We start from the raw sequence: 26,808 nt of genomic DNA on the forward strand, positions 1-26,808 counted from the left end.
GATTCAGGTGGAAGAAGGGAAGACTGGAAGGGAATTTTGGAGCGTTCAAAGAGTGTCTTAAAAAGACATTCTTTTTTTGCTTTTTAAATTGCTTTATTAACTTTACAATATGCAATAAACTCTTTCATGCAAACTGGTGAAACTCCCCTGCTGACAGGAAAACTTACAACAGACCAGGTCAAAACAAAATCTCAAATTAGCAAACAATATAGAACACAAAAAGATTTACAATAAAAGGTACATCAGGAAAATGCAAGTTTGGAAAGCAGGGGGTTTCGATTATTAACCTTAGGATTCAAGGCATAAGGCAAAACTCATCATGATGGTCATGGTGAGGGGGGTCCCCTATAAGAATGCGCAGACTGTATCTTAGCTGCAGCTCCCTAATTTTCCTCCTTAGCTCTCTCATCTCCTCCATGAAACGCTCCATATCATCTGCATCTCCATCTATCATATCAATGTTATTGACAAATCTATTAGGTTCATCCCCTTCAAAATCCTGGACAGGTGGAGCCCAACCCCCTCTATTATTTCCTCCAGGCTCCTGCCCTTCACCACCTCCCAAAGGGAGGGCTTCCTCTCCATTCTGCACGGGAACCTGCTCTCCTCCTTCATTTTCCTGGGGGACGTTTTCCATGTTGAGTTTTTTTTTTTTTCTTTGTTTCTTCTTCCTGCTGGGATCAGAGGCAGTACTCCTCTTTTAGACTTGAGATCTGCCGCTCCAACGGACCTAAAGACCTGCCACGGATCGGGGTTAGCTTCTAAGACTTCCTCTTTCCCTGGGCTACAGGCTCGCCCGCCCTCAGGACTAAAAGACATTCTTTTTTAAAAATATTTTTATTGTGAAAACATAACTTACAAACATATATTCTTGATGTAAGAACATTCCATACATGGTGTACAATCAATGGGTCAAATATCATTATATAATTATAAAAAGACACTCTTATTTTTTCCCTGGAGGACTGAATAATGGGGAAAGTCTTCTTTGTAGTAAAAAAGGTTTGTTAGATGTGAGAGGCCAATAGTAAGATAAATGAAACATAAACAAGCTTCCCTCAAATTCCATTTGGTCTCTTTTTGGGGAATAGCTGAGTCATGATTTAATGTCAGAAGTTGATTGAGATTTCAATGATTCCCGGCTCTTTTAAGGATGAAGCCTGCTTTCTTGCATCTAAAAACAGCATAGATCCAACCTGAGATGATCTGTGTTTTCATTATCTATTGATTGGAAAATTCATCTATGGGTATAATCCAACCACATATGCTTTGCAAAAATTCCATAGCTCCAGAGGTCTGCATCCCTGATAGGGAATGTGTCTCCTCTCCTCTCTGGGGCTGTAATGAGAAGAAATCCTGTACCTTTAGTTCCTCTGTCCATGTTAGGTCAGCTTATCAATATAAGGGCTTTCTCCTAAATGTAAAGATGATTTAAAAATTACTCTCTCAAGACCCTGGGACTGAGCAGCTGGACTTTGGGCCCTTAACCTTTCGATAGGAACCTCTCTGCTTGCTGGTTTTACTTGTTTTACCATGAGCAGACTTTGAACCCATGGGATAGTGCCTGGTACTTGGTGGATACTCTATAAATATTTGTTGAAGGTTGAATGAATAACCTTTAGCAGCAGAGCTCACCGTAACCTCTCCTTGCCTTGCCACTCACCAACTCTGTACCCTGCGGCCCTCCCAGAGCCTCCACCCCAGCCTGCAGAACGATGGTGATGAAAGCTCATCATGCACAGCTGCACACAAGATCCCCCTTCCCCTCGCATACCTGGGGGTTCTAACAATATTCAATGTTCGACTGCACGATATCACCCCCGTGTAGGAGTCCTGGACCACTGTGCACAGAAAGAACTTCTCCTTCTCTCGAACTGCCCCATTTCCCTTCCCCATCCCCAGTGCACTCACTTCCCTGTGGTGCCCTTGGCATCTCTGCTCTCTTACACACCACTCTCTTACACACCCCAGTCCACCAGCAAATTCTGCCAGCTCCATCGTGAAAATATTATAAGAATCTGCCATTTCTCCTCAAGCCCGCTTTTCTTTCCCTCATTTAAGTATTGCAATCTCTTGCCTGTACGTGTGCAAAAGTCCCCAGCTGGTGTGTCTGCCTCCACCCCTGTTCCCCTCACAAAACAGGGAACCGCACCCCTACTTAAACCCTCCAGAGGCTTCCTAATCCACTGAGAAGAAAACCAAATTCCTTTCCATAGCCAACAAGTCCTCATGTGACCTGGCCCCTGGACTACCTTGTCCTAGGATCCAACCTGCCTTGGGAGGCATGCCACCACTTCCTTCAGAAAGTTTCCTCCTCAGCAATGGTGAAATCATGGTACCCAGCTTGTAGGCATGCTGAGAGAATTAATGAGGTGGTATGGGTAAAGGGTTTGAACACTGTCAGCCGTAGATATGGGACAAGCTCAACAAGCATAATGTTATTTTTATAATCATTTTTAATATGTACATGCAATTCATAGGTTCTGCCCAAAGATGGAAGCCCTGCACGTTTCTTAACCTGTCTTTTTTTCGACAGGAGAATCAAGGTTTTAAATTCCTTTCTCTTACATCAATTTTTTCATTAGTAATTAGTGACTTTTTCCCATTTAACTTTCTAAATGGTATGATGGATTTACGCTGGGCTCAGGTTTATTAAGTTGCAGGCAGGTGCCTTCTGTTTGCTCTCCTGACCCTTTTGTTTCATCAGGAATAACTTGGGACTGGAAACAAAAGCGCATCCCAAAGCTTCTCTGGGCAAAGTTTTGTAAAACAAGGGAGTTCGCTAACTAAGAACACTTGCAGTCTCAGCTTTGCAGATGAAAGGCGAGTTACACGCTGGAATAGGACAGTAATTTCTTATTGACCGAAATTTCTTCTCACGATGTAAATACCAATATAATTGTAAAATATTTCTAGCCTCCAAAATAATATAGTTTCCCCCAAAGTGGCATGAGGACTCTCCAGATTTTGACTGGGTGAGAGTGATTTAGCTGGTGCCCGTCCTGTGCCTTGTTCTGTTAACAGTCATACTTTCCTCTTGTGTGGGTGGAGGGATGTGGGCGGAACCGGAGTAAGAGAATGCTGGCTCCCAAAGATGGTGTGCTGTGGTGGAGGAAGTGCCACTATGGAGCTGGGAAGACTTGGTCCAAGTCTCTGCCCCATTGCACTCTGGAAATGCAATGACTATGATGATAAAAGCTCACTGTGTTCCAGGGAGTATACCAAGCATTTATATCCATCGTCACTGATTTCTCATGACAACCTGATGTGGTAGGTGCTCTTATTCTCCCCATTTACAGATGAGGAAATCGAGGCTAAGAGAGATCTCATTGCTAATAAAGCAGTGGGGGAGCAGGCAGTTCATCTCCTGAACCTGCACTCACTGCCTTCCTCCTTGGAACATTCAATATGGTAACGCATCCCAGGCACATGAGGATGGAGTGAACTGTGGCGATCATCCTTTGCAACCTCTAGGAAACCTGGTCAGACTCCCGTGTATATTGTGAAGGGAATGTCTCCTCAAGGGTCCTTCTGGGACACCCTTCCTGAACTTTGTTTCCTTCTTCTCAGGTTGCTGTAGGACACTCTAAACCAAGCGACACACATTTCTTTCTATTTGGAAGAGTCCTCCTGTCCTTCCTGCCAGAGCTCACCTCTGACTTGGCTTACTTTCTGTGCTCAGGTTCACAAGCGCAGTGCTTTATCAGGGGCTCATCATGCATGTAGGGGCCACTGGGGTGAACCTCTACCTGGACTTCTTTTACTCTGCTCTGGTTGAGTTCCCCGCGTCCTTCCTCATCCTCCTGACGATTGACCGCGTCGGCCGCCTCTACCCATTGGCTGTGGCCAACCTGGTGGCAGGGGCAGCCTGCTTCCTCATGATTTTTATCTCCCATGGTAAGTCATCCATTTTTATCTTCCTCCAGGTAATGGAATTCTGGGAATCATGTGTTAACTCTTTGATAAGCTTCCTGAACAAGAACAAGACAGAGTATTGCCTTAGTCTACAATTATTATTTTCTTTTAATTCAAACTGAGCCACAACATACATACATGATGAAATCATAAGTGTACAATGCGATGGATTTTTACATATATAACCCCCTGGGCATTACCACCTACGTAAAGGTATCTAACATTTCCAACTCTTTGGAAGGCTCCCTCATTCTCCTTCACAGTCAATACCCACCACCTCTTGCCGAGATAACTACTACTCTGGTACCTGTCAGATTAATTTAGATTGTTCTTGACCTTCATATAAATGAAAGCATAGAGACTGTGCTCTTTTTATTGTTCTCTCTTCAATGGTTCATCATTATGTTTGTGAGATTCATCCATATTGTTACATGAACTGAAAAAGTTTACACTTTTTCGTTATTGTAACATTCTCTTTTATGAATATAACAATATTCATCCATTCTGCTTGTTGTTTGACAGTTGCATTGTTTCCAGGGTTTTCCTATTGGCATTAAAGCTGCAATGGACATTTTCGTTCATGTCTTTGGGTGGGCACATGTACTTATTTCCCTTGGTTATGAATCTGAGACAGCGTTTTTCAGGTCAGAGGGGAGAAATGTGTTTTGCTTTAGAAGATACTGCCAAGGAACTTTCCGGAGTAGTCATACCAATTTATATTCCCACCAGCAGTGTATTTACCACTACTTGATATTTCTAGTTTTTTTTTATTACTAGCCATTCAGGTGGATGTGTACTTTTGTCTATAATATGTAGGAATTATGAATTTATCTTGTAAAATCCAAGATAAATCAAAGCAGAAGTATTTTCATCAGTTTTAATTTGAACACAATTTCTTTTCATACCTTTTGCTTTGGGAAATGGTGTTCAGTAAGTAATAAGCAGATTTGATGTTTTCTCAGTTTTTATTGCTGGGGCTCTGTGCATATTGGTTTGGTAGGTCATTCTGGCAGGCTTTTGTGTGCACTGTTGTGGAAAATGCCCCAGGAAATCCATATTTTTAAGAACCAAGCTGTAGAGGTAAGGCTGGAAATACAAAGGGATAGAGAAAGAGATCTCAATTTTTTACTTCTTCCTTTCGAGAGGAGAGAACAAAGCAGATAGGAAAAGGAGAAGAATGGATCTGAAATACACGGACTAATTTTCTTCCTCCTTCATCAGTTCAAATTAAAACTGATGAAAATACTCTGCTTTGATTTATCTTGGATTTTACAAGATAAATTCATAGTTCCTACATATTATAGACAAAAGTACACATCCACCTGAATGGATTTGTGTTGTGATTTTCTGCTTCGGATTTGTGTGACATTGGGATCCTGGGTGATACATAATGAATGGGAAGATTTTGTTTTAAGCAACGACACTTAGTACAGAGGAGAAGAATACTATCTTGAGTCTATTCTTCCATTGCCTTGGCAGAGCTCAAGCACTGTCTCCTTTGGGACACCCCCCTTTCCAGAGGGCTGGCCAGGTGCCCCTCCTCCCAGCTCCATAACACTTCTCTACTTGGTCCTTATCACATTCCATGGCAGTCATTCATTCCCTCAACCGGGAACTATTCTGAGTATCTTCTATGTGGCAGGTACTCTTCTAGGCATGAGGGTTTCAGCAATGAGCAAAGCAGGTCGAGTTCCTGCCTTGGTGAGCTTACATTCTTGAGGGAAGAAGACAAGGGATCAAGTGTGATTAATGATGCTAATTCTTTGTTAGGTGCTCAGGGAAGGCCTGTCTAAGGTAGAGACATTGAACTGAGGCCTAAAAGAAGTGAGGATGAGGCATGCAAATATCTGGGGAAAAAGTGTTCCAGGCAGTGGGGACAGTATGTGCAAAGAACCTGAGGTGGGGGAGACCTAAGCATTCACAGAGCAGCTTGGAGTCCAGTGGGACTAGAATTCAATGAGTGAGATGGAGAGCAGTAATAGCTGAGGACAGGGAGTTAGTGGGGAGGCAGAGGCCTTGGGTTCTATTCCAGTAACAATAGGAAACCATTGGTGGATTTAAGCAGGGAAGTGAAGTGATCTAAGTTTTAAATGATCCATCAGCTACTGTATAAAGTAACCCCAGGGGTGCCAGAGTGGGGGCAGTGTCTGCTTGCTGAGGCTACTGGATGGTGTTCTATTATAGATTCCAGTACCTGTGGGCAAGGCCTGTCATATCGGTATTTGAGTCTTTCATTTTTTAGAACCTTTTGCTGGTGGTGGGGTCTAGTCTTTGACTAAAGGCAAAGTTTCAGCTTCTCCACCAGGACAGAGAGCAGCAGAAGCTTGGGAGAGACTGGTGAGTGGGTTCCTAGGAGAACTGAGTCCCACTCAGTGAAACCTCAAATGGGCTGAATAAAATGGACCAAGTCTTCCATATGTAGCCAGTGTCTGGAGATAAGGACCAAGATGATGTAATGTCTGTGACCCCAGAGGCTTTATTAGCGAGCTAGCATCTCCCAGACCGGAGCTCTGGTGCACTTGCATTTGAGCATCTGGGGCAATCCAAGTAAAATATATCACAATGGTTCTTAAGGCTCTGTGGTTCTTTCTGATTAAGCCCCCATTCTTTGATCACCCCCCAATAGGGAGAGGGCTCCCTGGACCTTCAGGTAATCAAGAACCCTTCAGCAGTCTGTGAGGGAGTAGCAAGCATTTTCTTTCACAATACCTACTCTATGAGACTATTATGAAAGACATTGGGGTTTAAAATATGTTGGGAAATGAGCACTAGATTGAGGATTAGAAATGCAGTGTGTTAGTTTCAGGACTTCTGTGCCTGAAGAAACTGTATTTATCAAGTACTTCTAATGATCTGGACCCCAGGTTAGCAGCTGTAATATTGTAGAATACTCAAAAAGCCAACATTGATGGGGCAGTCATGATGACCATTTGACATACATTATCCCTAATTCTCACATCACCCTATACACTGGATGTAGCTATTCCCATTTTCTAGCTGAGAAAACCAAAGCACCAAGAGCTAAACAACCTACCTAAGTTCATACAGCTGGCAGGGGGCAGCTTCAAAATGTTCATTCATTCTTCTGCATGAAAGAGTTTTCCCCAATGTGTCATTAATATGTCTCATAGCCTCTGTGGCACTCAGCTGACTTACCCAGTCCTGAAAGGTTTAGATACAACAATCTTTCTCACCTGTGCAGTTCTAAAAGTCCAAGACTGTTCAGACATGGCTTCTTGTCATAACTTGACGAGCACAGTCCCCGTTCATTTTCCAGATCCTCTTTGTGTTTCCTGTGCAGATCTGTACTGGTTAAACCTCGTGGTCACTTGTATTGGCCGAATGGGGATCACCATCGTGTTTGAAATGGTCTGCCTAGTGAATGCAGAGCTGTACCCTACATTCATCAGGTGAGTGCTTGAAAGACTCAAGTTTCCAGAAGCCTTCTTTTGGGAGGCCACCAAGGACATTGAGTGGTGCTGTTAAAAATGTACACTCAGAGAGGTGGGATTGGCCATCCAAGCAAAGGTTGACAGTTATAGATTGAGTGCGTAAAATGGAATCATTTGAATAGCCTAATTCAGGAAGTCAGTTATGCTCTTTTAATAGAGTGCATAGAAGAAAAAAGTCACCTAGTGGAAAAAGCACTGGATAGGAGGTTAGAAAACCTGTATTTTAAACTCATTCTTAGCCTGGGTTAATTGTATAAAATTCAGCAATTCCATTGGCCCGTTTGAGACTTAATTTCAAACGGCTAATATTTGTAGCATGATATTCGAAGCATTTCTATAGCTAAGACTCAGTTTAACCCTTAAAATTTTCATTCAGCATTATTATCCCCACTTTACAAATGAGAAAGCTGAGGTTTAGAGAGGTAAAGAGATATTCCAAGGATCACCCAACTAGAAAGTGGCAGTGCCAGGACAAGAACCCACATCTTCCTGATTTTAGAGCTTGTGCTTTTCTGACTTTTTTGACTTACTAAAGCTGCCGGGATGCAATATACCAGAAATAGTTTGGCTTTTATAAAAAGGATTTATTAAGTTACAAGTTTATAGCTCTAAGGCCATAAAAATGTGCAAACTAAGGCATCCAGAGAAAGGTACTTGACTCGAGAAAGGTCGATATCTGTTGCATGGGAAAGCATGTGCCTGGCATCTGCTGGTCCTTGTTCCTGGTTCCATTGCTTCTAGTTTCTGATGCCAGTGCTTTCCTCTATAAGCATCTGAGGGCTTTCACTTAGCTCCTCTGGGACAAAATTCTGGGTTCTGTCTTGCTTAGCATCTCATGGGAAGGCACATGGCAATGTCTGCTGGGCTCTGCATCGCCAAACGTCCATATCTAGGTATCTCTGTTCATTCTGTAGCAACTGTTCTCCAAGTGTCTGCCTGTGATATTTCTCCAAAATGTTTCCCCTTTCAAAGGACCCCGGTAAACTAATCAAGACCCACCTTGAATGGGCAGGGTCACATCTCCATCTAATCAAAAGGTCACATCCAAAATTGGAAGCATCACATCTCCATGGAAATAATCTAATCAAAGTTTCCACTCTAAACAATAGGCCTTGTCCCACAAGTTTAGATTAGGAAAAAGACATGGCATTTCTGGGGTACATGACCATTTCAAACTAGCACGACCTGCTATGGCAAATTCCTTCTCCTTAAACTGAGGAATGGGCCTAGAAAACTTTCGTTTTCGTTTTTCTTTAAAGTGATGTTTATTGAGGTATAATTTATAGATAGTAAAATTCGCTCTTTCTAAAGCATACTGTTTGGTGACTTTTAATAATAATATGTCATTTAATCATCAACTCAATCAAAATAGTGAACATTTCCTTTACCTGCAACAGTTTCTTCGCAATCCTTTGCAGTCGATTTGCCCCATTCCGTATTTTTCCAGTAACCACTGATCTTAATTCTGTTCTTACAGTTTACCTTTTCCAGAATGTTATGTAAATGAAATAATATGGCATGTAGCCTTTTGTGTTTGTCTTCCTTCACTTGGTGGAATTCATGCACGTTGTTGCACGTCTGAGTATTTTGTTCCTTTTTATTGCGGACTAGTGTTCAATGTGTGGATATACTATACTTTTTTTATCCGTTCATCAGTTGATGGACATTGGGCTGTTTCCGGTTTCTGGTACTTGTGAATAAAGCCACTAAACACAATCATGTCAGGTCTTTGTGTGGACAAGTGATTTAGGAGGGAGATTGCTGGGTCAAATGGCAGGTGTGTGTTTAAGTTTCTAAGAAGCTGTCAAAGTGCTTTCCAAAGTGACTGCACCATTTTGTATTCCCACCAGCCACATACGAGATATACAGTCACTTCACATCTTCATCAGAACTTGGTATGGCATTTTTTATTAGCTTCTCAATCATCATCAGGAAAGAAAAAATCTAGAATAATATTATTAAAAACAGATCTGATATAGCATGGTCACTATTACGTATCATAAAGCAGGTACAGGATATTTTACATTCACAGAAGTATGCTAAAGTATTGTCCTACATCTATAATACTAGAGGATACAATTAAAAAGTCATTGAGACTTGACTCTTCTTTTCCAGCAGATGGCCCAAAGTTTGGTGTGACACAGCTCTGGAGAAAAATTGCACCTTTTTAGAAAGGATTTTTAAAATTATCAGCACAGTTCTAAGGACATTACTCTTCATGAACATCAGCTAAAACCATTAAAAAAAAACCCAACCAAACAAAATCAAACAAAAAACACTTGATTCATAAAAGGATGATAGAGTGAAGGCAAGCAGGACTCAACCTAACTAGTATTTTGCCAAATCTGTCATGTTTGAATGATGAGAGCTCCATGGAAGAAAGGATAGGCTGAGTAGCAATTCAAAGCTTCGAGTCACAGCCAAAACACAGCATTTCAAACAGAAGCAGTATGGTGTAACAATTATGACAATTTCACTGGGAAGTAGTGGTATTATTGAAGCTTTGATTTACATTCTCCTAATGACCAATAATGTTGAGTATCATGGCATGCATTTATTTGTCATCTGTATCTTAGAGCACTTATTTTTAAATGAAATTTCTTTTATTTGTAAAAGTAATTACACACTTTATTCCACATTTTAAAAATCCCCTTAACTTGAGCTTTGTTAGGATTTGGTATATTTCCTTATACACTTTTTTTCCTTTGTATCAGTTGATTCTTCCCCTCTGTCATCATATCAGTGGTTTTTAGGAAGTATTCTAGCTTCCCAATCTCCTTTTACTCCCACCTACAGAGTTCTCTGTGCCCTCCAGTAAGCCAGAAGATACAACAAGGAGGAAGCTGATTCAGTCGTTCTCTTTTCTAACTGATCCTTTATTAAAAGGACCAGGCTTAAGCAATCTTTATAAACAGTTGCTTGGAATAAGTACAAGTCAGTGAAGGCAAACTGAGGAGAAAAGCATCCACTTCATTTGGAAATTCTGATCCTGGAGTCTAAGGTAGCCAGACCAAGCAATTCCATTGTCATGGCCATGGGTGGCCCCAAGGGACTCATTCAGAATAAAAGCTGTCAGAGGTGATGAGGACCTGATTTTATATGGGAAAAACCAAGCTAATCATCGAGAGGAGTCCTTAACATTTGTGCAGACAGTCTGCTGCAACGTTTGCTTGATAAGGATTCCTTATCCTTAGTAACTAGAAAGGGAAGCTAGATGTTCAGAAATAACCAAAAAACCTCTAAAAGTTAAGGTAGTCATTCAAGTTCAGGTATCCTTAATTAGTGGAATAAAGTCTAAATTGTAAAAATAAATGGAAATTTCTGTTACTTTATAAGCACTCCAAATTCAAATGATTAATATTGAAAGCATTTGTTTTAGTTTGCTAAAGTTGACAATATGCAATTTGATGACGTGCAATATACCAGAAATGGGTTGGCTTTTAATATGGGGATTTATTAACTTACTAGTTGCTCTAGTTTGCAAGCTGCCGAGATGCAATACACCAGAGATGGATTGGCTTTTAATAAAAGGGGGATGTATTTTGTAGTTCTTCAGAGAAAGGAGCTAACTTTCCACTGAGCTTCTTTCTTACGTGGGAAGACACAGGATGGTCTCTGCTGGCCTTCTCTCCAGGCCCCTGGGTTCCAACAACTTTCCCCGGGGTGACTTCTTTCTGCATCTCCAAAGGCCTGGGCTGAGCTGTGAGTGCTGAGATGAGGAATGCCGAATTGCTTAGGCTGTGCTATGTTGTGCTCTCTCATTTAAGCACCAGCCAATTAAGTCAAACATCATTCATTGCAGCAGGCACACCTCCTAGCCAACTGCAGATATAATTAGCAACAGATGAGGTTCACATACCACTGACTCAAGTCCACAGCAACTGAACTAGGTGCCTTCACCTGGCCAAGTTGACAACTGAATCTAACTGCCACACTAGTTTACAGTTCTGAAGCCATAAAAATGTCCAAATCAAGGCATCAACAGGAGGATACCTTCCTCTTGAAGGCAGGGAACTGGCGATCAGGGGCTCCTCTGTCACGTGGGAAGGCACGTGGTGGTGTCTCCTTTCCCGGGTGTCGTTCCTTTCAGATTCTGACTATGCCATATCTCAGCTTTTCTGACTTTTCTCTTAGCTTCCCTGGCTTTTCTATCTCAGCCTCTCTGTGTCTTAGCTTCTCTGGGGTGTTTCTCTGTATCTTCTGTCTCTCTTTTATCCTCTTATAAGGGACTCCAGTAAGAGAATCAAGACCCATCCTGAATGAGGTGGGTCACATCTCAATCTAAGTTAGGATCCTACTTACCAAAAGATCCTACTTATGATGGGTTTACACCCACGGAATGGATTAGCTGAAAAACAGGCTTCTCTGGGTCCATACAGCTTCAAACCATCACACCATGCCTTTTATTCCCAGGAAGCTTTATAAAGCTCTCCTCCCTCTAACCCCTGTAGCACATACTGTCAAGAACATTCATTTAGCTTTAATATTAGCTGCCTTCCATTGAAAAGCATCTTCCTATTTTTATCTCCTTACTATATTGTGAGTGTCTTGAAAAGAGGAGTTACATATCATACTTCTCTGCACCTAAAAAAAAGACTGTTCCACATCTATAGTAACTACTTATTAAATGCTTGTGTAATGATGGAATGAATAAACATAATATCTTAATTTTAATAAGGGGCCTACTGCCCTACTTCTTTGAGCTTCCATATGCTTATTAATGCTTTTTTCTTATTTGAAGGCATTTTCTTAAAGTAGTTAAAAAAAAAGTTTGGTACCTTCTCTTTCTCCTCTTGCTAATCAAACAAAAGCTATTTTAAAAAGAAGGGGAAAAACATACAAATGATATCTTTGAACCTAGGAGACATCCAAAGTCCTTAAAGATAATAAATAAAGAAGGGGCACCAAATGCTGTTAAGTCTGACAAGTCTAAGACTATTGCAGTATAGGGCACCAGTGGCAGCAAATCTCGACAAAGTCAGCAGTTTTCCAAAGTATGGTACATCCCCATCCCTTGATTGGAATGACAGAACGGACACAAGGGCTGGAGATGCAAGCTTCCACTTCTGGGGACTGCAGGCTTCAGATGAAGCAGAGAAGGCTGGATTAGGAACGTGTAGGAAATGTTTGAGTAGCAATGTATTGTGCATGGGTTGGAAAAGGGAGGTCCTACTCTGGGCAGCTCTGCACTGTCAACCTCTGTTTATTGGAAATAGGAGCTGTTAAAGCATCAAATAACATATAGTCCCAGTCTAAAAGAGACTTTCAACTAAAGAGGAACATGGCCTGGCCCCTTTCCCAAAATCTTTCTGAAAATGGCTGATATAGGAAGAAACCACAGATTTAAAGGTTAAAGACCAAACAAAAAGTAACTCTTACAGGATACACATTTGTGTATATATAAATCACACAAAAATATATCTTATGGGATACAAATATCCCATAAGAAAAAAAGAAAACTATCCCATAGAAAAAGAACAGGAAAAGCAAATGGCAGATGAAGAATTCTCACTGGAAAAACAGTTACAAAGCAGATGAAAATCTTAACTAAATATGCTACCATTAAATGAAAAACAGTAATGAATCAATTGTCCATATAAAATAAGAGTTTAAAGCAGAGATCAAGGTTCTTGGGAGAATATATGACAAGTCAATAGAAGAAGTTGAAGCCAGCTAATGAGGGAACAAAAAATGAAAAATTAAAGCATCAGAGAAAAGAAAACCAATTTAGAAGCAGTTGAAAGGAGAATAGATATCATAAGGGAAAGGCAAGATAGGACTAAGCACTGCAAATAAAATGTAAATAAACAAAGAGTATAAAAAGGCTTAGAATATATATAATCTCTCTCTATATAAAATCAACATATGTCCCAAAGAACACAATAGAAGTAATGTTAGATAAAAGCTTTAAAAATAAAAAACTTCAAGAAAATTTCCAGAAATAAAAACATGCCTGATGCACACTGTGTAATGGAAAACATGACCCAGAATGAACAATGTGAAGACATATTTTAGTTAAGCTACTCTACTTTAAAGATAAGGACAGACTTATTAGGCAGCCAGGCTGAAAGTTTAACTATATAGGGAGAGAATCAGCCTGGTATCATTGGATGAAGATAAAAAAAAATTGCCTGCAATGATCTCAAGGAAATAAAGTGTAATTCGATGAAATTTATCTAAATAAACTTCTGTTGCTATATAAAAGTAGCAGCCAATGTTTCTGAAATATCTGAAAGAATATGATTCCTATGAACCCATTCCAAAAATAGCTGTAAAAAATTTCAGTAAACAAAGTGATGAATGGAATGATTGAGTCAAAATTATTGGTGGCAAACACTGAATCTGAGATTAAAATGAATATGGTCCTGGCTACCAAAAAGAATTTAAATGTAAATCTGAAAATAAAGAAGTGCTGTAATAACAAGGATTGTAAAGAGAAGGGATAGTGAATGTTGGAGGTGGTGTAATACAATGGCTTCCTTAATATACTTTTTTTCAATGTGGAAAAAAAGTGTCATTAAAAGATGATAAATTAAGTAAAATTACAGTTGAATATATATATATAGGCAAACACTAAAAATAATGATTATATCAACTTAAATCAGAGCATGGAGGGATGATTTAAGGAGGAAGTAGAAATAGACTAATTTTATAATTGCTCGTAGTAGAGAATCAATCAACACCCTCTAGAGAAATAGAGTTTTAACGATGTTATATAAAGCTATAGCTATAAAGGTGATCATGTGAATAAAAATACAAACCTTCCAAATTACCAGAAAAAATACATACGACCAACACAATATTGAAAAATAGAGGCTCAAGAAGCAATAAAAACAAGGCAGAAAAGCTCATGATAGAATGAAGATCAAACTTACTGACATAGAAAAAAACATAGAAAGACTCAACTCCTTTATTGAAAAAAGAGACTCTCTGACTTGATTCCAAAGAAAAACCCAACTATATGTTGTATATGTGAGGGACAACTCTTTTCCAGAAAGGTTATAAAAGAAAAGAATGGGAGAAGGCATGGTAGGCAAGCACAAACAAAAATACAGGAAGAGATATATTGTTGTCAGACAAAGTTGAATTCAAGCACGAATTAAGATAATGATAAAGAGGTAATCCAAGATGGTTTCCTTTTGCATTGTGGTCCCCCCAAAAGATACATCCATATCCTAATTTCTGGAAACTGTGAATATGACTGTGCTGGTTTAGAGCTGTTATGTACCCCAGAAAAGACTACGCTCTTTTAATCCATCCCTGCAGGGGCAGGCCTATTGTGGGTGGGACCTTTTGGTTCAATTGGTATGTGAACCAGCCCATTCAAGGTGGGTCTTAACCCTTTGTGGGGGCCCTATACGAGAGGATAAAGGACAGAAAAACCGAGAGAGCTCAGAGAGAAAATACCCAGAGACATATAGAGAGAGACAGTACATAGAGAAACACCCTAGAGATGCTAACAGAGGATGACAGAAGCTCAGAGAGAAAGCCCCTGGAATCAGAAGCTGAAAGCAATGGAACTAGGAGTGAAGGACCAGCAGATGCCGGCCATGTGCCTTCCCATGTGACGGAGGAACCCCGCATGCCAGCAGCTCTGAGAAGGTTTCTCCCTCTTAATGTCTTTTTTTTTTTTTTTTTTTTTAAAGGAAAGACAGAGAGAAGGAAGGAAGGATAGAAGGAAGGAAGGAAGGAAGAAAGGGAAACATCTTTTAAACATTTTCTTGTTTTATTGTATTCTGTTTCTCCGTTTTTGTTACATGGGCTGGGGCCGGGAATCGAACCGAGGTCCTCCGGCATAGCAGGCAAGCACTTTGCCCGCTGAGCCACCGCGGCCCGCCCTCTTAATGTCTTAATTGGGACATTTTCATGGCCTGAGAACTGTAAATTCGTAAATGAATGAATCCCCATTGAAAAAGCCAACCCATTTATGGCATATTGCATTCTGGCAGCTTTAGCAAACCAAAACAGTGATCTTATTGATAAAGGGGTCCCTGTAGATGTCATTCAGTTAAAGGTCTTGAGCTGAAATCATCCTGCCTTACCTAGGTGGGCTCTATATCCAATGACGGATGTCTTTATTAGAGACAGAAAAGGAGAAGATACACACAGAGGTGCAGGCCACGTGAAGGCAGAGGCAGAGGCTGGAGCTGTGCAACCACAAGCCAACCAGAAGCAGGAAGAAGCTTCCCCTTGAGCTTTGGAGAGAGCACGGAGTTACTGACAGATAGCTTGATCTCATACTTTCAGAACCATGACAGAATTTATTCCTGTGTTTTAAGCCAGCAAGTCCATGGTAATTTGTTATGGCAGCCCTAGAAAACTAATACAGTTTCATGGGGGAATTTTACAAGACCTTTAATTAATCAAAAGCTCCAATGATATTTGAACTATTATAGTACATAGGAAAAGGAGGAAAAACTCTCAATTTTTTCTTATACTTTACTTATGTTACTAGCATAATATTGGTACAAAAGGGCAACAAAGATAAAGATAACAAGACCAATATCATTTATGAATATTGGCTTAAAAAGCCAAATAATATGTCCTCAAACTATTAGAGGGGCACATGAAAATAAAATTAGAAAATACGAATATGTCCTGTCTAAGATGAGTTACTCCAGAAATGCAAAGTTCCTAGGGCTGAGATAAGCCCAGATCCTACCAGACCCTGGCTTGCCCAGATGAAGTGCTCTGTTCATAGGTGACAACGGGTCATGACTGCAGGAGTAGACAGGGGTAAAATTTAGAGCAGGGACTATGTTATTGTCATCCTTGTCAGGTTTGTAGCAATTGTTCAGGAATTACCTGCTTGAGAGCTAGGTATTTGAATGTATCATTTAAGAAAGGCAGCCTCTGTTCCTTAGTTGCATGAATAATGGAGTGATTCAAACTAACCTCTCCCCTGAGTCCAATAGCTGCTCACACTACATGTGGGTGAGTCCTTGTGTCTCCTTCTAATAATCCCTGCAGCTTACTTCTGGGGCTCTGAGCACCCTGACACCTCCCGCCAGCCACAGTCGCTGGTGCTGTATTGAGGACGAAGTTAACATGTGGAAAATTGAGTCACAGAAATGTCATCTTGTTTTATTCTCTCTATTGTACCAGGAACCTTGGAATGATGGTCTGCTCCTCCCTTTGTGATGTGGGGGGGATCATCACCCCCTTCATTGTATTCAGGCTGATGGAGGTTTGGCAAGCCTTGCCCCTCATTTTGTTTGGTAAGACCTGATGAAGCATTGCCATTCCTTCTTTCCGCCCAGCAGTGGGCACAGCACCGGGCATGGTCTGAGTCCCTACTCACTATTTGTTGAGTGGGTGATAACCCCCAGCAAGGTTACCCAGAGGAAGCACGGTGCATGTTCCTTAGTTTTTGCATGGCTCACTGTCTTGTGGTACTTCCACAGGAGAGCTAAGATGCCATTCCTAAGAGGCAAGCTAGAGATTTACTTCCTGTGGCTCCAGAATCCAACAACTCATTCAACAGGACAGAGTTGGAGAGACCTTTTGACTAAGATTCTTATTAATTTGACTTCTAACTCTTGTACATTTACAAGTAATTGTTTGAGGATCGAAAAATTCCCTAATACTCAAATATCAGTGACTATAGAACTTTCTGCTTATATAGAAGTAACATTAAGGTATCTCATTTTCTTTACTCTGGCATTTCCCTAATTATCCTATTGCTTTAATTTTCTTATCTTAATGTACCGAAAAATGTTTTTTAAAATAGTGTCCCCCAAGCCTGCTTTGTCTAGATAGCACTTTAATTAGATGTAATTCTTCCTGTGAATAGTTGTGCTGTAATGACTCCATTTGAAATCTGTTTCATGCGAAGCGGTGTTTGGCCTGGTTGCTGGCGGAATGACGCTGTTTCTTCCGGAGACCAAGGGGATTGCTTTACCAGAGACCATCGAAGATGCTGAGAACCTGCAAAGGTGATGAGTCATGGCATCAGGCATCTGGGACACCCATGTCACACCTGTCCTCAAAAAGAGTCAAGATAGCACGTAACGCTCTCCATTTCCTCCACAGTAAAGGTTTAGGACAGGTTTACATATACTTGCATTTCTGCCTATTCCCGCCAGAGCTGCTAAACAGGGAAACAAACCTCAATAGGAATGGATTTTACGTGAGGAAAGATGGATGGCATGAATATGCATTTTTAGTAGGCAGTGATCTGGTCTAAACCTCCAGAGCAGTAAGATTTGTCTGTGATATTGGCTGTAGGGCCACCAAGACCTCTAGCTCATCCTCAGAGACTTAATGTTGATCTTTTGCCCTCTTGGTGGGTTCAGATTCTTTAGCAACTTTCTCCACAAAGAAAAATGACTTAATTTTTTATCTTTATGACTAAGACAAGTGCTTTAGTTGAGTTTCAGATTCTAGTCTTAAAACAATAAAGAAGGTAAGGAAGGCCCCTTTACAGCCACAGTTCTATGGATTCAGTGTCTCTGTGAAGTTGAGAGAAGTGGTCTATGAAGTTATAAATCCTGGTTCAAATCCTGGCTGGGTCACCTACTTGGCCCCCTGACTCTGGGTTGTTTTATAACCCAATGAATCTTTAATTTCTTTGTCCGAAGAATAGTCACGATAAGACAACTTAGAGTGCTGCTGTGAAAATTCAGTGAGATGAAATAGATTTGGCACATAGTGTTGTAATACTAGATTTTCTCCATTCTTTTTGCATATTATGTGATTTCCGCACTGACTCTCAAGTTGTATGCATAAGAATCAAAAAGAGAAATTGCTAAGATGCAGATCCCTGGACCGTCTAGGTTTTTCCAATGCTCATTTTCTGGCTAAATAAGCAAAGGGGAGTACCCTAAAATCTTCACTTTCAATAAGCTTTACAGATGATGCCCCAGAAAGGTGCTCTGTAAGCCTCCCTTTGAGAAATTCTGGATATCTCAGTAGTGATAAGGGATGTACATCCTATTTGAACTCAAAATGCATTTTCTTGTGACTCCCAGTTGGCTTCTCATTGATCCCAAATGGTAGCAAAATACAAGCTGAAGTTGTATCACCTGATTTTAAAATTCATTATAATTTAATAGGCACTTGGCCACCTTTTCAGATATTTTTTGTTCAATCTCTTCCCTCCATCAGCATAATCGTCCCTGCCCTGCCACGGGAGGCTGGTCTCCTGCTCAGAGCTGCCACCCCACGCCTACTTCCCATGCATCTTGCACATCCTCTATGTCAACAATACTCTTCACTCTTTACAATAACCATTTATTTCATCTTCTGTTTTCTCCACTCTACTGAAATCCATAAATAGGAACGGCAGTCTACTGCCAACGAGGTCATTTCATTTGCTCCTTCTTCCATACTTCCAGGGGGAAGTGTCAGGGATTGGGAATCATAGTCCGAGTAGCTGACATGGTTGGAAAAGCTTTGCTCAATCCTCCCCAAACATGGTGGGGCAGCTGCTGTTGTTATCATACAACATGACGGAAATCACGGCAGGTTTCACAAAGGTCACCCGATTCAGAATGGAATGTTGGCTATATTGGTAGATTATCTGCACAGCAACATAATGGATGTTTTGCTTCATGACTGGCAAATATTTTCTGTACAGGGTGAGTTGGTAAATATCTTAGGCTTTGGGGCCGTATGTCTTTGTTTCTCTCCTCAACTCAGCCATTGCAGCGTGGAAGCAGGCATAGACATTCAAAAACAAAAGGGCAAGGCTGGTTTCCAATAAAACTGTATGCACGAGCATTGAAATTTCAATTTCATCTGATTTTCAAGTGTCATAAAATATTTTTATTTTGATTTTTTTCAACTACTTAAAAGTGTAAAAACAATTCTTGGCTCACAGGCTGTAGTTTGTTGGCTCTTTTTCTACTTTGCTGCCTGCAGTGCTCCCCTTTTACTCCTGCCTCTGTTTCCTGAAAACTTATCACCACATACAACTCTGAAACAGTTTACTTAGCCAAGACATGGATTGTTTATTTATTGATTTTAATTTTGTTTTTACAGGAAAGCAAAGCCCAAAGAAAACATGATTTATCTTCAGATCCAAACATCAGAATCTGTGGTACCAAAAGAGAAATGCCTCACTGGAGACCAACTGGCAGAGGAGTGAAGATGTCATCACTATCTGAAAAAATTCTTACAAGCCCTGTAGCCCACATTCTTTCTCATCCTTGGTCAGTCAGTCCTAAAGACTCCTTTGAGTGGGCCTTATTTCAGTTTGGTTGCTTTCTTTTACCCCCTGCCCTCCCACCCGAGAACTATCTTTCATCTATTTCTCTTTCTAGTGAGGATGATCATCAAGTACTTAAGTGTCTAAGGTATGTTGAAAACCCAATAGAACTTAAAGATTGCTTAGAAAAGAGGCCTCTGCAACTGGCTTTCTAGAATAAATATTGTTTTATTCATGATCTGAAAGAAAACACCTTTGTGTTTGTCTGTCTGTGTTGGCAAAAATTCTTCAACATCAGTCCTTGATTTTTAAATATGGAAACTTACTGGCAAACTGTGTCCCAGTGATGTTTATGTGCATATTCTATGATAGAATAAAACATGATCCTTATACTGTATAAAAAGGCTAGCAGCAGGATTACCATTTTAGGGAAAAAGTCTTTGCCACCTATGTTATAGGAATATTTTCTCTGACTTTGCTCTTGGTTTTGGTTCTTGTTGATGATTCTAGAAGGTGAACTAATATGTCAATTATGAAATACAATGTTAAGTATATCAAAAACTTCAATTTGCAAGTTAGGTGCTTCTTGAACCGTATGTAAAGTGATTTCATTATGGAATATAAAGAAAAAATCATTAGAAAATGTCTTCAGCTGTGGAGACAAACCACAAAGATATCATGAAAGCAAGTCAGAGCACACCAGAAGAAAGTTCTAAAGCTTATGGGAGACACGATGAATTACATGCAGTTGTATTATAAACACGTCTGGTATGACTAGCTAAGACTAAGCAGTGGTCTCAGGGCTCAGAGTCTTGAGATCGTGGTATTTGATATTGACCAATATTTGGGTCTTCCTTTGACAAAGGACATTGGCTACTTGAAAATCTGAATGTTTTCTCTTGGCTACAAAAAACAAAACAAACAAACAAACTTGTCTTCTAAATTCAATTTTAAAACACAATCTGAACACACGGAGGGAATTTAGCATTTACTTTCAGCTTCTCCAAAAAAAGCCCTTCTGTTCTCTTACATTTTCTGACCACAATATGTAAACTGTAGGCCTTGAGTAGTTTTTTTCAAATGGGTTGTAAAGTATAATCTTTTTAAAAATCCTTTTGGTAATAATCTTGAGGAAGTCTTAAGACAACACTGGGTTGCCATTCAAATAAAACCCAAACCCACAACTTCCTACTGCTTCTCTGACATGTTTGACCAAATTAGAGGGCATGGCATCCTCAGGCATAAAAGCCCAGCTGGGATTTACGTAAAACACACAAAGGCTTGGATCACAGGTAAGATTTGCCTGGAGAATCAAGAAGTCCCTTTGTCTGTGGAAATGAGGACACAGCTTCTTCTAGGTGTATCTGTAGCTGCCACTTCAAGGGAGGGAGGATTTATTTCAGGGCAACAGCTTTAAAAAGGTGCCAAATACCCCAAATTACTGAAAGCAGAGGTGAACAGTTATTTGTATTTTTGTACACCAATGTTCATTGCAACATTATTCACAATTGCCAAAAATGGAAGTAACGCAAGGATCTATCAACCGATAAATGGTAAATAAAACGTGGTATATGCCTACAGTGCCATATTATTCATCCATGAAAAGGAATGAAGTCCTAATACATGACAATATGGATAAAACTTGAAGGCATCATGTCGCGTGAAATAAGCCAAACACAAAAGGACAAATATTGTATGGTTTCACTTATTTGAAAAAATTAGAATAAGTGAACTCATAGAGTCTAAATCTAAGATATAAGTTCCCGGGGGTGGGATGGGAATAGGGAATGGGAAGTTAAGGCTTAAATTGTACAGGGTTCCTATTTGGAGTGGTAGGAAGGTTTTGGTAATGGTTGGTGGTGAGGTTGGCACAACATTGTGAATGTAATTACAACTGAAATGTATATCTGAATATGACTAAAAGGGGAAATGTTAGATTGTATATATGGTGACAGAATAAGAATTAAAAAAAAAATCCATGGAATCACACTGCACAAACTATGAACCCTAAGTTAAACTTTGGACTATGATTAACAGTACGATTATAAAAATGTGCTATTATCAATTGTGCAAATGTTCCACACCAGTGAAAGATGTTAATAATAGGGTGATATATAGGAATCTATATTTTATACGTGATGATTCTGTAAACCCACAGCTTCTCTAATGAAGAAAAAAAAAGAAAAAAAAAGGGGTCTAGGTTGAATAAATGTTAATGTTTATAGCATTTATAAATGGATAAAATACTGGAAGTTGATCCACATTTAGAAAGGCATCTAAGGAGTCACTCCAGTAACTTGGGGAATCCCCTTCCTGCCTTCTTCATGCCTCCAATAATGGAGTCAGAGTCAATCTAGATAAAAATGGGGGTTGGGATGGTGCAGGGGGGTGTGCCAGGCTGTGTGAAAAGTGGAAATAAATTGACCATTGTGGTGGTTTGAAGCTGTTATGTACCCCAGAAAAGGCCGTGTTCTTTTAATCCATTCCTGTGGGTGTAGACCTATTGTATATGGGACCTTTTGATTAGGTTGTTTCTACTGAGAAGTGACCCACCCAATTCATGGTGGGTCTTAATCTTTTACTGGAGTCCTTAATGAGGATGAGAGAGAGAAATACAGACAGAAACACCCAGAGAGGACCCACAGATGTACAGAGAGAAAGCCACTGGAATCAGAAGCTGAAAGCAATGGAACCCAGGAGCAAAGGTCCAGCAGATGCTGGCCATGTGCATTTCCCTGTGACAGAGGCATCCTGGATGCCATCAGCCTGTCTTCAGAGTCCAGGTATCATTTTGTTGATGCCTTAATTGGCACATTTTCATGGCCTAAGAACTAAATTGTAAGTTAATAAATTCCCATTGTAAAGGCCAACCCATTTCTGGTATATTGCATTCTGGCAACTTTAGCAAACTGCAACAGCCATGGTGATCTATGGTCTTTAAATAATTAAGGAGCCTGGTATAAGCTGCAGGCATTGGGGAAAGTAAAAACCATTTATGTTCCTGGTCAGGGGTGTTGCAATGAAGTCTCTGGTCTTCATGTTTAGGCTGGCAGCTTGGTGACATCACCTATACATTCAGCAAACAGATATAAAGATCTGAAGCCTGAAGACAACTACAGGGTATGCTGCAAATAAAGCTGACATGAAACTTCACTACCATGTGTGTATTAGTTAGGGTTCTCTAGAGAAACAGAATCAACAAGGGACACTTGCAAATATAAAATTTATAAAAGCGTGACTCTGGGAATGCCGTGTCCAAAATCCGCAGGGCAGGCTGTGAAGGCGACAATTCCGATGGAGGGTCTGGATGAACTCCACAGGAGAGGCTCGCCAGCCGAGGCAGCAAGAGAGCCTGTCTCTTCTGAATCCTCCTTAAAAGGCTTCCAGTGATTAGATTAAGCATCACTCATTACAGAAGACATTCCCCTTGGCTGATTGCAAATGGAATCAGCTATGGACACAGATGACGTGATCATGATCTAATTCTATGAAATGTCCTCATCGCAACAGACAGGCCAGCATCTGCCCAACCAGACAAACAGGTATCACCACTTGGCCAAGTTGACACATGAACCTGACCATGACAATGTGTGTGAGGAGCAGATATATGGCAATTTCATACTTTTTGCATGTTTTTCCTGTCAACCCACAACTGCTCTAATAAAAAAGTTCACAGTAGTTGGAGTTCATACCTGAGATAGTAAAACATGTAGCTTTGTTGCTTCCTTGTCTCTCAGTGATAAACCCATGTGACTTCCAGAGAAAGGTGTTATAATCAAAAGAGGACAGTGGCCAACAAAGAAGCGCAGCAAAGAGATGAAGGTGATTTAATGCTGAAAGTGAAATTTGAATTGCATATAATGGCAGTATAGAAAAAATAGCTGACCCTGGGGATGTTGACAGTTTTGCCATTTGAGAAACTCTAGGTATGTAGCCAGAGGAAATTAGTGAAGGTGAACTTATTGACACAAATAAAGAGAGTGGCTGTGACAAAAGGTGAAGACATTATAGAGGAAGTGATGCTGGCAAAATGACAACAACAACAAAATCCATCACATTAAAGTTATTCTCAGAGATGTTTCATGACATTGAAGCACAAAGGATAAGATGATAGAAGTTGATCCAAACTTAGAAAGAGTCTAACAATTTGACAAGTGTGCCAGTTTGAAAGGATTTATGTACCCTAAAAAAGTCATGTTTTAATCCTAATCAATCTTGTGGGAAATCTAGGGTTTCCTCTAATCCCTGTTCAGTACTATAGATTGGAAACTTGATTAGGTCATCTTCGCAGAGATGTGATTCAATCAATTGTGGGTATTAAACTTGATTAGATGGAGACATGTCTCCACTCATTCTATATGAGTCTTGATTAGTTTACTGGGATCCCATAAAAGAGGAGTTATTTTCTGGAGAGAATACCTTTTAAGAACAATGAGAAAGCCACAGCAGAGCCAAGCAGAGCCACGAGGGCAAGAGAACCAGAGTCCACCAGCCAGCAACCTTTGGAGATGAAGGAGATTGGCCCTGGGGGAGCTCCATGAAGCAAGAGGCCTGTAGAGGAAGCTAGCAGACATCGTCATGTTCACCATGTGCCTTTCCAGTTGAGAGAGAAACCCTGAACTTCATCGACCTTCTTGAATCAAGGTGTCTTTCCCTGGATGGCTTAGATTGGACATTTCTACAGACTTGCTTTAACTGGGACATTTTCATGGCTTTAGAACTATAAACTTGTAACTTATTAAATTCCCCTTTTCAAAAAGCCATTCCATTTTTGGTATATTGCATTCCAGCAGCTAGCAAACTAGAACACCAAGGCATTGGAAAGAAACTCACACCATAATGTAAGTTATATAAGAAGAAGGCAAGCACCGTTTAAACATTTTTTTTTTGCATGGGCAGGCATCAGGAATCAAACCCGGGTCTCTGGTATGGCAGGTGAGAATTCTACCACTGAGCCACCATCGCACTGTTCCCATTTAAACTACTTTTGATATGTTTTTACCAAAAAAACATAAAAGAAATTTCACAGTAGCAAAGGAGTGTTAGTAAGATAACATATGTCATGTGTTTGGCAAGGGAAAGTAGCACCAACATATAAGGAAGGATTTGAAGTTCTCCAGAATCACCTCCCTGATCCTGGTCCAAACAGCTCCTTCACTACCCAGAATTCAGCCTTTGGAGTTTTATTCCTGGGGATCTAGAAAGTCAGTCACTCTTGTGGAAGAAGTAAAGCCTCTCCTGGGTCAGCAAGCAATGCATATGGGGGCCATTAGTCAGCTCAGAGCAGAATTGGGTACAACCAGGGGTACCCGGGATTCCAGAGTTGGGTGCCTGAAGAGGGGTTAGGGGAGATCCAATCACATTCAGCTTTGTTGCTTAGGGAGGCTGTGTGATGTCACAGAAACAGACCATACTTAGTTACAGGCTGGGCATTGTAATCTTTGTTACAAGGTTTGGGCATGGTTCAAACCTTTCCTCTGCTATTTACTGATTTTATGTCATGGGGAAAATTCTGTAACTATCTCAACCACCATCTTCTCATAACACCCACTTTGCAGGTGGGTTGTGAGGATTATGTGAGAACTATATTTTAAGCTGTAAAGCACCATCCAGCTGAGGGCACAAAATCAGCACTTGACAAAGGCTTGGTCTGTGCTGGCTGTTGGCCAGCAATCTCGGCCATGCCATGTAGGTTCCTCCAGCTTTCCATAGGTTGCAGTGGATCTGACAAGTCTCTTGCTGGAGAAGGAAGGGCGTCATCAGATGCTCATTCCCTATATCTAGTTGCTAAGGGCAACAAGTCCCAATTCCATTTCACCCTTACCTTCTCCAGGCAGATGGCAGTTGAACATCTGAGATGTTGAGAAGACAATAAAGCATACAAATTGGAAACATATTAGATATGGTAGGTTGAGTTATGTACCCTAGAAAAACATGTTCTTGACCTTAATCCATTTCTGTGGGTATGAACCCATTCTAATTAGGATCTTTTGAAGATGTTATTTTTAGTTAAAGTGTGGCCAACTGAACCAAGATGGATCTAATCAAGTACTGGAGGCCTTATAGAGAAGTCCATGGGGGAAAGCCACCAGGGAAGAGTCGATGCTGGAAGGCAACAGAACCCAGAAGAGAAGGGAGAAGATGCCCTCATGTGTGTTGCCACTTGACAAAAAAGCCAAGGAGTCAAGGACCACTGGCAGCTAGTCCCTGTCTTCAAGGAGAAAGCATCCCCTTGCTGATGCCTCCACTTTGGACTTCTTATAGCCCCAAAACTGTGAGCCGACAAATTCCCATTCCATGGTATTTGTTTTAGCAGATGGGTGAATAAGGCATTTGGCTTAATTTAAAAGATGCCTTACGAAAGGTAGTTTCTGTGTCTCATTCATAAATATTAACTCATTTCGTCATCATAACAACATTTTGAGCAGACATTTTAAAGTTAAGGAATGTTAAATGACCTTTGCTGATGAGCAAAGACTAAATTTACATTTTCTGGACCAAATTACAGGAGAAACTAGAAGCTTGAAAATTAAATGGAAAGGATGAAGAATGGAGGGAATTTACTCTAGGAGGTTGTGGTCTCTTATTGATCAATTTCTTGCTTTTCAGTGACTTCTTTCCCCAGCATGTCTGATTATTCACTTGTTCCTTACCCAGGGCTGTTGGTTGATTGGAGAGACAGAGGGAAATCTTAAATGCACCCTGAGCAGTACTCAAAAATCCCCTTCCCAGAGCTGTGACACATCTTGACAATGTGTGTTTACTTGCTGATTTTTCTCTTCTACCTGGACAGGTGGCCTTCATTATATTCCAGGTTTCGCCTGGGTAGTGTTTTATCATCTTATCCCCTTTGTACAAAGGATGAACGTATTTAAACTGAGAGAAATAGGGAAAATGGCCTCTTCTCAGGAAATAAAATTGCTCAGACTTGCTTGCCCAAACTCCCCGCAGTCCTGTTTGCTAAATCTCCCACATTCTGGTTCCTTGTTTAAATCCCGATAAGCACAAGTTAAATTCCACATTCCTCTAAGCTGGTCCGTTTCCCTGAATCCACGTCCACAAGGGGGCTGTAACTGTAACCTCACACCTCCCTAAGGGAGGGTCCTGTCTCTTCCTAACTGGATTAGTTTGTGCTCAAGACAGTAAACCCACAGCTCCCAGCCAATGGGGGATGGGTGAACAGGGGGAGGAGGCAATTGTGTCAGGGGATCTATATAATCTTTGTTACTGTGCACAGCCGGCACACTTGCCTGCTTCCACTTGTCTGGTGGGTGCCCTTTCTCATGAGAAAGA

General features: G+C 40.6%; 2 protein-coding genes across 2 annotated transcripts in view; one reads left to right on the forward strand and one right to left on the reverse strand.

Moving 5' to 3' along the window:
• SLC22A1 (solute carrier family 22 member 1) overlaps window positions 1-19,996 on the forward strand; it is a 42,250-nt gene extending 22,254 nt beyond the window's left edge. The window contains exons 8-12 of the mRNA XM_077120773.1: window positions 3,683-3,897; window positions 7,217-7,325; window positions 16,473-16,585; window positions 17,203-17,302; window positions 19,350-19,996. Of these exons, the coding sequence (XP_076976888.1) occupies window positions 3,683-3,897; window positions 7,217-7,325; window positions 16,473-16,585; window positions 17,203-17,302; window positions 19,350-19,455 (643 nt within the window). The 3' untranslated portion in view covers window positions 19,456-19,996. The remainder of the gene's footprint in view (window positions 1-3,682; window positions 3,898-7,216; window positions 7,326-16,472; window positions 16,586-17,202; window positions 17,303-19,349) is intronic.
• On the reverse strand, window positions 75-812 carry LOC143650228 (protein BEX5-like). Its single transcript, XM_077120774.1, has one exon. The coding sequence runs from the start codon at window positions 635-637 to the stop codon at window positions 296-298; it is 342 nt and encodes a 113-aa protein (XP_076976889.1). The 5' UTR covers window positions 638-812; the 3' UTR covers window positions 75-295.
• Window positions 19,997-26,808: the final 6,812 nt, after the last annotated feature.

This window comes from Tamandua tetradactyla, chromosome 11 (assembly GCF_023851605.1).
Source record: "Tamandua tetradactyla isolate mTamTet1 chromosome 11, mTamTet1.pri, whole genome shotgun sequence".
Lineage (NCBI taxonomy): Eukaryota > Metazoa > Chordata > Mammalia > Pilosa > Myrmecophagidae > Tamandua > Tamandua tetradactyla.

Excerpts from the sequence above, each read along its gene's own strand:
- LOC143650228 (XM_077120774.1), bottom strand. The coding sequence starts at position 637 with ATGGAAAACGTCCCCCAGGAAAATGAAGGAGGAGAGCAGGTTCCCGTG.